We start from the raw sequence: 12561 nt of genomic DNA, 5'->3' as shown, positions 1-12561 counted from the left end.
ACGGCTACACTCATGAGAACAAAGTGAGTTATCTGTAGGGAAAGAGAGGAACGTTCTTCTTTTAGCAGTGGTAGAAAACAAACGGTAAGTCACACCTAATGTGTGATGAAGCCCTGGGATTCACAGGGGATTTCTGCTCAGGGTCAGAGCTCATTCAAGACGAGAACTTGAAGAACAGACTGGGTAGAATGAGGTGTAATAATACCTTCATCCGTTTTAGACATTGGTGTGCACTTTAGCTGTTATGATTTTTTAAGATTTATTTTTATTTTATGGGTACAAATGTTTTTGCCGGCTCTCTGTATGTGTGCTATGAACAACTCTGGCACCTGTGGAAACCAGAAGAGAGGTGTGGGATCCCTTGGAGCTGGAGTTGCAGCTGGTTGTGAGCTGTGTTCCCGGATCTGTGAGCACCACATGGCTGTTGGGAGTTGAACACGGGTTCTCCTCTGGAGCAGCTCTTGAGCACTGAGCCATCTCTCTGGCCCCAGTCTTGTATGTCTGATTTTTCTGTATTTTGGTCAGAAGTTTTGAGGAAATTATTTGGAAGCAAGCATTTGCATTTTGATTCTTAAAAGAAATTGTTCTGGAAATAGATGTAATAGGTAGAGTAGTAGGTTTTGGTGGCATTGTGACTGCCTTGTTCTCAGCTCTGCCTTAGCATGGGGCATAATACCTGACACACAGTATGCATTCGGCGAAAATGTCTTGCTTCAATAGCTTATGCTAGCAGATACTAAAACTGAAGTTAGAATATTGAAAACCAAGCTATATTAATAAATGAATAAATGAATTATTAGAACTGAATATGTCTACATGCAGGTGCTTGTCTATTTAAGAAGTTAACACATGATCAAGTGCCATTTTGAATTAGAATAGGAAGGAAGAATGACTGGCTTTTGGTTGGGGAGAAAAAGGATTCCTACCTAAAAATTATACCAAAAAGGTATATGACTTAGAGGTTAAAAGCAATGGTTGCTATTCCAGAGGACCTGGTCTCAGTTCCAGCACTAAAATGGTAGCTTGGTAAACTGTCCATAATTCTAGTTCCATGGGGTTTAGTGCCCTCTTTTGACAACCCCTCAAGGGCATCAGACATGCATGTGGTATACATACATACATACATACATACATACATACATACATACATACATGGAAAGCATTTATACACATAAAATAAATATTTCTAAAGTACTAAAGTAGCAAAATAGATACCAAGTCAATAAAATTTTTAATGTAGGAAAAAACCTTTAAGAGTTATTACTTGATTTATTTAAGTAGCAAAAGGTTTTCTTTGTGTGGAAAGGAGAAGAGTGTTGATATTTTTAGCAAACATCTTTCATTCTTTTCCCAAATTATAACCAAAATAAAAAGGCAAGTGACTATGTGTAGAGAGAGCTTAAAAATAAGTTAGCAACTGTAAATGGTCATAGAATTTGATTAGTTATGTTAATAATTAAAATATAACTGTCTCGGGGTTGGGGATTTAGCTCAGTGGTAGAGCGCTTGCCTAGCAAGCACAAGACCCTGAGTTCGGTCCCTAGCTCCGAAAAAAAGAAAAGAAAAAAAAATATATAACTGTCTCATATTATGAGCAAGAGTTCTTGCTTAGCAAACAAATATGCATGGTGTGCCTGATACATGGTGGCACAAGTTATAATCCCAGCACTTGGGAAGTAGCAGCAGGAGAACCAAGATGAGCCTCATGATTGCGATCTCAGAAAGAAGAAAGAACAAAAGTAGTGTGAAATGAAAGACGAGATAGACGGGTTCCTTCCTAGAGTCCAGCAGTCTCCGGCTGGTATCTGAAAGCAAGCCATATCTTAAAAGCCAGATGATTTGTGGCTTGCCTTCCTCCTCCCTTCTTTTCTTACCACCCCAGCCCTTACCTCCTCTCTGCTTATCTAAGCAATGTGATGAGAAGGGGAAGAAGTTCTAATTCCCCTCATTCCGTAGTTGGGAAGGTAGTACCAAGCCTTTGAAAAGCTGGGAATCAGAAGGCCTAGGAGAAGAACTGGAACAGCACCTCCTTGTGGCCAGAGCTAGTATAACACAGTACCTCCCACTGTGGGAGCTGGCAGAAAGCAACATTTCCTTGTAGGTTAAGATGCTGGCCTGCTTGGTTTCTTTCTCCTGTGCTTATTGACAACTGTCTTCTCCCTTGTCTTCAGAAAGTCTTCCTGATTACTGCCCAAGCCCAGATTTCCTAGTGGGATGACAGAACAATGATTTAGTTTACTATGATGACCTCATTTTAACTGGCCTCTCTAAGGACACTCTACACACCCTCTGTGGTATCTTCTGTTGCCTGCTTTGGTTGTGGTCATTGTTCCTGGTTCTAGGCCTGTGTATATGAGGCAAGTGCTCGCCTGCTCTGTCCCAGCACCACCTGAAAGGGATTTTGAGGAATGAAAATGACAATATGTAATTATTTGATGTTAATTTTTAATACGTGATGATATCTGTGTTAGGCTCTTTTTAGAAAATGTGCTAAAATACTTAGAGATAAAATATGGAGTTGCTGGCCCAGATTTGTAGTCCCAAGACTTGGTAGGCAGGGATAGAAGGATCAGCTATTGTAGGCTAGACTCAACTACATAGTGAGTTTGAGGTCAGTGTGGGCTATAATAAGGTCCTGTATTAAAATTGAAAAAAAAAAGACAAAAACCAGGGCTGGTAGGAAAGGATCAAAGAGTGAAGGCACTTGCTGCCAAATGCCTGTGACCTGAGTTTGATCCTGGGGACCCATGGTGGCCAGAAAGAAGCAACTCCTTCAGCTTGCCCTCTGACCTCCATACACTTGCTGTAGTATGAGTGCACATCACGCAAAAAATAAGATTACAGAAATAACCAACAGCCAGACACGTGAATGAAAACGGAGACTTGACTCCTTCACAGTGATCCTTTGTAGGAAGTAAGGACTTGTGGGAGGGCGTGGGTGACAGATTAACCACTTGTTGGTTGTGTTTGAAGCTGTGAATGAACACAGAGGCCTTTATTATTTTATGTCTTATAACTTTGATTTTGTCCAACCAAAATCTCTAATAATATGACGATTAGTTACTTTATGGTGGTGAATGCCTCTGATCTCACAACTCAAGAGGGAGAAGCAGGAGGATCACTCTGAAGCCAGCCTGGTCTTACATTTTTGGGCCAACTATGACTGTATTACATTGACATGGTCACTAAGAGCCAAAGAAGGCTGGTGAGGTGGCTCTTACTGTAAAAGCCTGATGACCTGTGTTCAGAACCCGTGGGAAAGAGGAAGGAAAAAAAATAACCATAAACATGTCTTCTGACCTCCCTGCATACTTTGTGATCCAGACACATATCACACACACACACACACACACACACACACACACACACACACACACACACACAAGATAATAATTTTATCCACATTCCCCAATAAAAACAAGACAAAAAGGCAATTGGCAGGTAGCTGGCAGCTGGGTTCCCAGCACTTGGGAGGGCGAGGCAGGATTATCTCTGCAAGTGTGAGGCTAGCCCAAACCTCACATGTCTGAGTTCGCTTCATTATTGATGTGATAAACACCACACCCAAAAACAGCTTGGGGAAGAAAGGGTTCATTTGGCTTGCACTCTTTTACCCCCTCACCCCTCAGGGAAGTCAGGGCAGGAGCTCGGAACCTAGAGGCAGGAACAGAGGCCATGGAGCAGTGCTGCTTGCTGCTTGCTCTCTGTGGTTTGCTCAACCCATCCCCACTTCTTTGCCTTTTACATTTATTTTTTATTTTGTGTGCACAAGTATTTTGTCTCTATATAATACCAGAGGGCATCATATGCCTTCAGGTGCTTGAGGAGACCAGAAGATGATGTTGGCCTCCTGGAGCTTCAGTTAAAGGTGGCTGTGACCCACCATGCAGGCTGGGAAACAAATCCCAGGATTCCTCAAGAACAGCAAATGTCCTTAGCTGCTAAGCTCTCTCTAGACTGCCACCTGCACCTGCTTTCTTCTGCAGCCCAGGGCCACCTACCCAGGGTCATCACAGTGGGTTGGGCACTCCTGAATCAGTGCAGGCCAATCTGATGCGAACGGTATTTTAATTGAGATGCCTTCTTCCCAGATGACTCAAGTTTTTTGTCAAGTTGACAAAAAGCAAAACAAACAAACAAACAAACAAACAAACAAACAAACAACGCCGTCCCAGCTAGCATTATGTGAGACTTTCTATACATTTATAATTATGGCATATGTTCTGTATCTTACAGTTTATGTGCATACAAGCTACAGGCTCAGTATTACGTGGACATAACCACTGGCTGAGTCTCAGCGTGGCGCATGCTATTTCATAGAGCCACACGCCTTCTCAGAGCAGCTAACACTATTCTCTCTTTGTTGCAGTCGAGGCCTCTTGTCACAGTGGAGATGAGACCATTGAGACCATTGGAGCTGCCGAGGCGCTCCTCAATATGGACTCTCCTGGCCCTGTACTGGATGAAAAGCGAATCAGTGAGTGCTATGACCGCTCATGTGTGTGCATTGCAAAGGCATCCTCGCCACCTCCATTAGAGAGTAAACGTCAGGAGAACAGGAGAGGATGTTTTCTTTTGTGGGTCCCAAGCACACTGCAAAGGACAGATTCTATTTGTGGTACCTTTGTTAAAAGTTGTTTAACTGATTTAAAATTTGATGAACTTTTTAGAATAAAAAATAATGTGTCCTTTATGAAATAGTAAGTTATGTAAAATCCTGTCTCTTTCCCCCAACACAATATTTTTTTTATTAATTTTGAAATTTCATACAATGCATCCCCATCACACTTGCAGACTCTAGCCTCTTCACCTGTTTATTTTTTAAAACTTATGTGCACCAGTGTTTTGCCTGCAAGTGTACATGTGCACCTGCATGTGTGTAGTATCAATAGAGGAGGGAGGGGGTTTAATACACAGAACTGGAGCTAGAGGGTTGTAAAACATGATGAGGGTGCTAGTAACTGAACCCCAGTCTTCTGGAAGAGCACCAAGTGTTCTTAACTGCTGAGCCAGCCCTCCGGCCTCTCATTGGGTTTTAGCTGGGCTAGTATAACATAGTCACCTCTACAGATAACTGTATTGAATAGGCAGAAACCTAGTGACAAATTTCCTAACCATTTGTTGTACAAAATTTATTGCCAGATTATTAACCTCTCTTTAAATCGATTTCTTCTTTGTGCCTTTGATAAGGGAGAACTGAAATTTGAAGGCATAGTTACTGAGAACGTGCTGCGTGTCTGATGTGCACAGCAGTGTGCGAGGCAGTGGCATGATATCAGGAGAATAGCTCTTACTTCTTTCTTCAGTCTTCAAACTTCCGCAGTCAAGCATGTGTGTAAGCGAGTATAAAAGCCAGGGAAAAGGCCCTAGAAGTGATAGCATGGTGTTCTGCAGGCAGTGGGTTCTCCTGCTTTATGGAGAGAATGTTTTAACCTAATGACAATTAGCCTTCATTAGATAGAGAAGACAGAAATGAACATTCAGCTTACAAGAAGTAGATCTGAGCACTAACTCACAAAATAGTTTCTTGAGAGAAAGATGTGTTGTACGTCTGGCTAGTGTGTTAAGCTTCCGGTGAGTGCGGAATGAGATGGAAAGCTAGGGTTAGCTTGTGGGAGCTTTGAGAGGCATGCTGGAGATCTTGAGTTGTTTGTTCTATTTTTCCTCAGTAAATTATAGGAAGATGTCCCTATGATCTTTCTCTAGTTTTTAGAGAATAAAGCATTTGTATAGAGGTCTAATGCAGTGACATAGGGACTGTGTTTCAGAAAGTAGACATGGGGTGGTAGACTGGGGTAAGATAGCCTGGGGTAAAATAACCTGGAGTAAAATAGCCTGGGATAAAATAGCATGGGGGAGGATAGACTGGGGTAAGATAGACTGGGGTGAGATAGACTGGGGTGGGATAGACTAAGGTAAGACAGACTGGGGTAGGATAGCCTGGGGTAGGATAGACTGGGGTAGGATAGCCTGGGGTAAGATAGACTGGGGTAGGAAGCGAAGCCTGGTCTGCTTCAGGATCCTGGATTTAAGGCAGAGGAAATAAAAAGCAGAGAGTTTATACAAACAAGACGTGACTTGTTTATAATACACAGCTGACTATAACTTATTTCACTTCCATTAGATAATAATATATTTAGCTCTTCTGAAGATGACATCGTTGCCCCAATCACCCACGTGTCCGTCACACTGGATGGGATTCCTGAGGTGATGGAAACCCAGCAAGTGCAAGAGTCCAATGCAGACTCCCCTGGAGCCTCCTCCCCAGAGCAGCCGAAGAGAAAGAAGGGTGCGTCTCTAACTTGCCTAGGCCGTAAGTCAGCGCTCTGTGGGGTCCAAACATACCTTTTATTACAGGTGCTTCTACACCAGGTAAGATATGCAAGAGCAATGAGGACATGAAACAAGTCGAGACATTGCTTCATATTAGTCACTAAAATATCCTAGGCGCTTAAAATAGTGCTCTGTCTATCTGTAGATTTTCCAACACTTTATCTTTTATTGTTTGTGATCAGATGTGTGTGTGTGTGTGTGTGTGTGTGTGTGTGCGGGTGTGCGTGCATGCATGTACCATGGTGCATGAGTGGGTTAGAGGAGAATTCTTTGCACAGAGTCTGTTCTCCCCTTCACAGTCTGTGGCCCAGGCTCCAGCTCAGGCTAACGTGGTGGCAAATGAGCTCCCTCGCCAGCCCAGATTTTCCAATTATTAATGCCTCAAGTTTTTTTTATCTAAATTCTTTATCCAAAGTCTACATCCTTTTCTCAACCAAATAAAACAAACCCCCTGTGGGTAAAGATAGGGTCAGCCTTGTTTAGAAAGCGTTTGAGGTCTTTCTTTTATTTCATTATTCTTTGTTTTATTACTTTATTTATATCCTACAAGATTTTGTCTTTTATTCTTTTAATTTTGTGTGTGTGTGCACATGCATGTGATTATGGATGCCCACAGCAGCCAGAGGCATCATGTGAATGCTGGGAAGAGAATCCCAGTCCTCTGCAAGTACAGCAAATGTTCTTATTAACATCTGAGCCGTCTTTCAGCCTGTTCCTCTGTTCTGAGAAATGCTCTCAAGTAGCCAGGACTGGCTTTGAATTCCCTGTGTAGCCAAATGATCCAGGCGAGCATCACTTCCACTCACACCCCGGGGCATAGTTTGAAAACCTCCAGTCTACCAAAGATTCCATTACACGGACCCAGTAGGAAAAAAACTGCAGAGAGTTGGAATTCTACAGGCAATTGAAGAAAAAAGTGTTAAACTATCTTAAAAGGAGAATCTTTAACTTTTCACAGATTGAGAGTATCTTGGTTAGTTTTAATTGTCAGCCTAAAGCCATCTGAGGGGAAAGACTGGATTCAGGAATGTTCTACATCAGATTTGTCTTCGGGATATCAGTGGGTCTTGAGCGCTAATTGTTGTTGGAGGCAAAGCGGCCAACGATGGGCAGCACCATCCCTATGTAAGAAAGCTAAGTAGACATGAGCTTGACCAGCACACAGTGTTCCTCCACAGTTCCTGCCTAAGTGCCTGCCCTGAGTGTTTTCAGATCCACCTCACCTCCAGCCACTCCCTCACAAAAAATGCATACCTGCTCATTTTGGCCTGGAGTTCTCAGAGAGCCTTCTGTCTTTGTCTTTGCCCACCTTTCAAGTACAGGAATTACAGGTGTACACCACCAAACACAGCTTTGTGGCTCTTTTTTTTTTTTTTTTGGAGCTGGGGACCGAACCCAGGGCCTTGCACTTGCTAGGCAAGCGCTCTACCACTGAGCTAAATCCCCAACCCCTGTGGCTCATTTTTTAAGCCCAAATTTTGTCTATGTCATGAATATTTAAAAAATTGTTAAAAGCACTGGTGTGGTGATCTTGGAGATACTCCAGTATTTGCAATTTAACCTCCTTTTCTTTTTCCAGGCGAGCCAAAGGGTGATTTCTGATTTCTTTACCATCCCTGCTAGGGTAGGGGTCAGACTCCAGGCTTGTGCATGTTAGGCAAGGACTCTGTTGAAAGGACTCTGTTGCTAATCCTGAAGTAATAATTTCATATATAAGCAATAATCACTTGTGATCTAACCTACTTAACGTTTAATTTTTACTGAAGCATAAAAGAGATAGCATTTTGAGAGACCAGTTTGTATAACCAAAGTATAAAAGTTTGGAACTTGAAACTCAATAAACAACAAGATAGTGAAACTGCCCATTTTCTTTCAGTTTTGAGGGCAAATATTTATACAGAGCTATTCTGATTTCAGGAAGAAAAACAAAACCACCACGACCAGATTCCCCGGCCACTACACCAAATATATCTGTGAAAAAGAAAAGTAAAGACGGGAAGGGTAAGTCCTGAGGTTTCTTTATTATACAGGCCTTGTGTCCTTTCCTCCCTCCTCTTATTCCCTGCAGCCCACCCCTTGTCACTTTAAGTGTGTGTATGTGTGTGTGTGTGTGTGTGTGTGTGTGTGTGTGTGTGTGTGGTGACACACACTTGCACCAAATTGACTGCCTTCGATATGTTAAACCTATAGTCCAAATTGGTCTGAAACTCTCTTGTAGCTGAGGGTGATCTTGAACTGCTGCTCTTTCCCCACTCCTAAGTGCTAGGATTAGAGATGACACACCACCGAACCCGGCTCATCAATCACTTTTCTTGTTATAGCCAAATAGAACTTGCTGCTGCCCAGGGCTTATAATACTGTTATCAACCTCTATGAAGTGTCCGGTAACAGAGAGGCCTACAAAATCCATTTCAGTTATTTTTATATAAAAATAATTCATTGATGTGTTCAGCAAAGTTTTGTAGCAATTTAACTAGTCTAGAATTTCACTTTGTAGGTCCTTGCTATGGTGTGTTGGAGTGCTAGTGTGTTTTTACAAGTCTCGCTATCATGGTTGGTCTGCTGGTTCTGATATAAAGAGAACAAATGTTGAACCAGGAGGGAGTCAATGGCTGGACTGTAAAAATAAATACAAATCATAAAATAAAATAAAAAAGAAGTTTAAAATGAGAGAGAGAGAGAGAGAGAGAGAGAGAGAGAGAGAGAGAGAGAGAGAGAAAGAGAACTACTGTTGAAAGGGATACCCCCTCTTGTTTATGCTATGTGATGGTTTTTTAAAAACCAGACAGAAATGAGGCCAGTGTCCGCTTAGGTCATTGTGAGTCTAATTGACAAGATTGCTATTCATATGTGATTTATGGGATTAGCAAGGTCTCCACTAGGTCCTGAGAATTATGACCATACTGAGGGGTTGCATCAGTTAATTGAAGGATGTGACATTTCTGTATGGATAAAGATGGGCCTTTTAAGACTTTTTGGTCTTGTGGTTTTCCTGTATTCTTTTAAAGGCAAATGTGTTCCTTTAAAATCAATTGGTTTTGTTTCAGGAAACACAATTTACCTTTGGGAGTTTTTACTGGCTCTGCTTCAGGACAAAGCTACCTGTCCTAAGTACATCAAATGGACACAGCGAGAAAAAGGCATTTTTAAGTTGGTCGACTCTAAAGCTGTGTCCAGATTATGGGGGAAGCACAAAAACAAACCTGACATGAACTATGAGACCATGGGGCGAGCACTCAGGTATGTGGACTGTTCATTCTGCTGCACGTTTATTTCCAAGGCATTGCAATACAGGAAGCTTTCAAAAATATAAAACTCTGATTGTATTTATGATCTTTGCTTTTGTACTGTGGGGGAATGAACCCAGGGCTCTGTGTTTGATAAACAAGCACTCTACCACTGAGCTATATCCCCAGCCTGTGAATTGCATTATGGAAGACCCCAGAAAATACAGAAACCATGTGTTTAAATCTTACTGCAATTGGGGAAAATGCTTCTCTTCTACAAGTAGTCATGCAAACAGCAGAATCTGGCTGAAAGTCAGCCATCCAGATTCTGAAGCTTTGGGCAACAATAAGAGAGTTAGTCGTTTGGAGTGGAGGGCATTTCCAAGTTTGGATGCTCACTGGTAAGGTCTATGCAAATAACTAAAAATAATTCAAAAGTACCTCCAAAACCTCGGAACACCGCTGGTCCCAAGCATTTCAGAAATTAGATATTCAATCTATGTTTTACTTATAAAGAGATCCGAACATGAATAAAATGCTAAAATATGAATCTCAGAAATCTATTTCTATAGTAGAAGAATGAATACATCATATTGATATTAGAGAAAAGAAGGTTGAGCCCATTTTTGTTTTGTTTTTCTGTGACTGTATAATTAATTATTCCAGAACTGGGTTGTGTGAGGAAGACTTGAAATAGAAATGATTTGTCAGCCTTCAGTTAGAACAACTCCTCCTCCTCCTCCTCCTCCTCCTCCTCCTCCTCCTCCTCTTCCCCCTTTCTCTTTTCTCTTTTCTCTCTCCTCCTTTCCTTTCCTTTCCTTTTTTCTCCTTTCCCTTTTCCTTTCTCTTTCCCCCTTTTCCTTTTCCCTTTCCTTTTCCTTTCTCTTTCCTCCTTTCCCTTTTCCCTTTTCCTTTTCTCTTTCTCTTTCCTCCTTTCCTTTTCCTTTCCTTTTCTCTTTCTCTTTTCCTCCCTTTCCCTTTTTCCTTTCTCTTTTCCTCCCTTTCCCTTTTTCCTTTCTCTTTTCCTCCCTTTCCCTTTTTCCTTTCTCTTTTCCTCCCTTTCCCTTTCTTTTCCCTTTCCCTTTTCCCTTTTCTCTTCCCCTTCCCCTTCCCTTCCCTTTCCTTTTCCTTTCCCTTCCCTTTTCTTTTTGAGACTGGATTATGTATACCATGCTGGCCTTGAACTCACAGTTTCTTTTTTTCTTCTTCTCCAGTTTCTTTTCCTCCTCCTTCTTCTTCAGACTTGGAACTTACTAAGGTTTTTTTTAAAGATGTATTTTATGCATATGAATGTTTTGCTGGCACATATGTCTGTGCTATGTGAGTACCCAGTGCCTACACAGGCCAGAGGTAGGCATTGGATCCCTTGAAATTGGAGTTCTAGACATTATGTGGGTTCTGACTCACCTCTTCAACCCTAAGGAAAGGTTTTATGTGGATTTAAGGACCAGTGTTTGAGGAAAGAGACTTAGGGAAAGGAGACAAAAGTCATAGGTTTGTGTTTTCAAGAATTGCTTAGTTTTTTGATTTTTATTAAAACCACTGACATTTAAATCACTAAATTTTGCACAGTTGAGTTAAATTTATTAATTTTTATGAATTCATGCTAGTAAGGGAAGGACGTCTTGAGTTTTTTCATAGATTTTATCATCCCAGCCAATTAGCAGCAGAGAACAGGGAGGGAGAAAAGCAAACCTCCTGTCATTCTTCACAGTTCCTAGTCAGAATTCTCATGCTGTGTTTTGTACTTAACCTGGAGCTCACTGATTCAACCAGGCTGCTTGGTCAATAAGCTGAAGAGATCAGCCTGTCTCTCTCCTCAGGATGGGGTTACAGGTCCCTTTCTCTTTTCCCTTTGCAGGGTGCTGGAGATCTGAGCTCAGGATCTTAGGCAAGCAGGCTGAATCATCTTTTCAGTCCCTCATAGGAATTAATCTGCGTATAATATATTATATATATATATATAATATATATCTACAAACAACAATTTTTCTCATTTAAAAACTTCATCCCTAAAATTTTGATTAGGAAAAAATAATTTTGTTGAATGTCATCTTAATTTAGTTGAATAAGGTTTTATTTGATTTAGTAAGATACTGACGAAATCGTCTGCTTTGACTAGGTACTATTACCAAAGAGGTATTCTTGCAAAAGTGGAAGGTCAGCGCTTGGTGTATCAGTTTAAAGAAATGCCAAAAGACCTCATCTACATAGACGATGAGGGTCCAAGTTCCAGCACAGAGTCTTCAGATCAGTCCTTATCTTCAACGACCACTTCCAGTCGGAATCAAGCAAACCGACCAAGAATGTCTTCAAGTCCAGGAATAAAAGGAGGGGCCACTACAATTCTAAAACCAGGGAATCCTAAAGTTGCAAAACCCAAAGACACCGTGGAAGTCGGGCAGCCTTCAGAAGTGTTGAGGACAGTGCAGCCCTCACAGGCTCCCTATCCTACCCAGCTCTTCCGGACTGTCCACGTGGTACAGCCAGTACAAGCCATCCCCGAAGAAGCAAGCATAACCAGCACCATGCAGGAGGAAGCTGCAGGTTCTTCAGTTCAGGGCATTAGGTGAGAAAACCCTAACCAGAGCACATGGCCGTGTGACGTGTGATGGCATTGCTTGTTAGTGGGTCAGGATTCAGAAGGCAGAGGTTTGGTCAACAGATTGTTTCAGGTGCAAAATTAAATCCATTTTCTAATTCTGTCAGTGGTTCCCTTTTTGTTTATTTTTAATTTTGTGTATTTGTGTTTGTGTCTGTGTCCGGGTTTTGTGTACCTGACCTCAGAAGCCTGTGAAGGTCTGATACACTAGATCCCTTGGAACTGGAGCTATAGACAGTTGTGAGTTGCTTGAGGTGAGTGTTGGGATTTGAATTCCCTAACCTCTGCAAGAGTAGTGCATGCTCCTAACTCACTTTCATAACCGAGAAATCAGGATGCACTGAATAGGAAAAATATGTCATCACCTGGGAAGATCCTTTGGGAATACTTCTGAAGCTT

At 41.7% G+C, this 12561-nt stretch overlaps 1 protein-coding gene across 3 annotated transcripts in view; it reads left to right on the top strand.

The window, feature by feature from the left end:
• Elf1 (E74 like ETS transcription factor 1) overlaps window positions 1–12561 on the top strand; it is a 96892-nt gene that overhangs the window by 77158 nt on the left and 7173 nt on the right. Inside the window, exons 1-6 of one of the 3 annotated variants that reach the window (XM_032917949.1) lie at window positions 316–495; window positions 4370–4477; window positions 6125–6289; window positions 8251–8334; window positions 9381–9573; window positions 11683–12129. In XM_032917949.1, coding sequence (XP_032773840.1) covers window positions 4438–4477; window positions 6125–6289; window positions 8251–8334; window positions 9381–9573; window positions 11683–12129 — 929 coding nt within the window. In that variant the 5' untranslated portion in view covers window positions 316–495; window positions 4370–4437. Of the gene's footprint in view, window positions 1–315; window positions 496–4369; window positions 4478–6124; window positions 6290–8250; window positions 8335–9380; window positions 9574–11682; window positions 12130–12561 lie in introns of those variants that run through there. The other 2 variants (XM_032917950.1, XM_032917947.1) reach the window with 2 other exon arrangements.

Source organism: Rattus rattus, chromosome 12 (genome assembly GCF_011064425.1).
Source record: "Rattus rattus isolate New Zealand chromosome 12, Rrattus_CSIRO_v1, whole genome shotgun sequence".
NCBI lineage: Eukaryota > Metazoa > Chordata > Mammalia > Rodentia > Muridae > Rattus > Rattus rattus.
This window is presented reverse-complemented; position numbering and strand designations above follow the sequence as displayed.